Here is a 1,515-nt window from a genome sequence, read left to right as displayed (position 1 = left end):
ATGTGAGAGGGTTTGATAGCGAATGTGAGAGGGTTTGATAGCGAATGTGAGAGGGTTTGATAGTACGTGTAAGAGAGTTTGTAGGTTTTGGCCTATGGGGCCTCTCATATTCACAGTGTAACTTGTGCATTCTGATGCGGAGCCTGATGCTCGGCTGTCTTCATGGATCCAGAGAAGACGCTGACTTTCTGCCTTGGGCTGAAGGCTCAGGAGGTAAGGCACTGCGCAGGTTTGCTCTGATCCACACACGCTGCTGTCAACAGCTGGGCTGGAGTGACTCTGCACAGCAACATGCTTTCCTCTGGCCTACCTGGCGCCTGACAAACAACCTTTACATCCCCACACAATCACTGCATGTCATTAAGTCTTTTTAATGACGCGCAGCGCAAAGGCATGTTTTTTTGTTGTTGTTTTTTTTAAGTTCATGCTTAAAATGTCTTCATTAAAGTCAGTCAAAATCTGATATTTATCTTCTTGCAGTCCACATTTGTCCAAATTGTAGAAATGTAGGATCCTGACGACATTTACCAACAGACTCTCATCACATGAGAGAAGAAGCACAAGCAAATGAAACGAAAATGTACAATAGGATTGGGTTTATATAAAACAAGCAACAGTGTTTCATGAGGCTGCAAAGAAGATTGTAAAGGAAATAGAAAAAAATATATATTTTGCAAAGTAAAATAGATTGTCTTATTGTTTAATGTTATCTATAACACTAAGACATATTTTCTTTTTTTACGTTTTAAATTAACATTTACAAGAGTAAACATTTATGACATTTACAGTGTTTTTGTTTTGCAGAATTTTCACCTTTTTGATTAGCTGCTTAATTAATCAGGCTATCAGAGCCTCAAAACAGCAACAGATGAGGAACAGATGTTCCATACAGTCAGAGATGAGTTAAACTCTGGTTGCTTCGGGGAATGTTTGGGGTTTTGAAACTGTCAATTTTTAAAAAAAAAAAAATCTGGTATAAGGTGAGACCCATAAACTGGTAACCAGACCGCACTGACTCTGAAGACGCCTCACACGTGTTTTGAGGTTCCATTTTGTCAAATTTTTCCTGTTTGAGGTTGTGGTTGTCACATTATGTTGCAGCCAACAGGACGCTCTTTCACCTGTATCTTCCTCCTCTCCGGCCCTGTCAGGGTAATGTGTGCAGGATGTGGTTTCACATTGTGCTGTTAAAAATGTTTCTTTTGGGGGGGAGCGGGAAAACGTGGGGGGGTGGGGGGGGGGAAGAGGGAGGATGTCTCAGTAGAGTTTTTTTGTTTGAATGGGGACAACCTGTTAGGCCTGTCAGTGCATTGTTACTTTTATTGCAAGATTTTTAAAATGTCTTAGATTTATTTATTTTTCTGAAACTGAAGCACTTAGCGTAAAAGCGGCAGAAATATTATTGACTAGTTAGCATCTTGTATAATATCGGTGCTTCACTCTGGTTTTTATTTCATTGCGGACTTTGAGGGGAACTGTAATGTGGATCGTTCGAGGTTTCTTGGTGGTCTCAGA

At 40.4% G+C, this 1,515-nt stretch overlaps 1 protein-coding gene across 2 annotated transcripts in view; it reads left to right on the top strand.

Annotated features, from left to right (window-relative positions):
* The window catches only part of LOC106949616 (proline-, glutamic acid- and leucine-rich protein 1), a 22,630-nt gene that overhangs the window by 6,664 nt on the left and 14,451 nt on the right, over nt 1-1,515 (top strand). Inside the window, exon 2 of one of the 2 annotated variants that reach the window (XM_015036001.1) lies at nt 118-213. In XM_015036001.1, the coding sequence (XP_014891487.1) occupies nt 163-213 (51 nt within the window). In that variant the 5' untranslated portion in view covers nt 118-162. Of the gene's footprint in view, nt 1-109; nt 214-1,515 lie in introns of both variants that reach the window. The other variant, XM_015036000.1, reaches the window with a different exon arrangement.

The sequence above is a fragment of the Poecilia latipinna genome, unplaced genomic scaffold, assembly GCF_001443285.1.
Source record: "Poecilia latipinna isolate Pla-1442-1.1 unplaced genomic scaffold, P_latipinna-1.0 Scaffold353, whole genome shotgun sequence".
Taxonomy (NCBI): Eukaryota; Metazoa; Chordata; class Actinopteri; order Cyprinodontiformes; family Poeciliidae; genus Poecilia; species Poecilia latipinna.
This window is presented reverse-complemented; position numbering and strand designations above follow the sequence as displayed.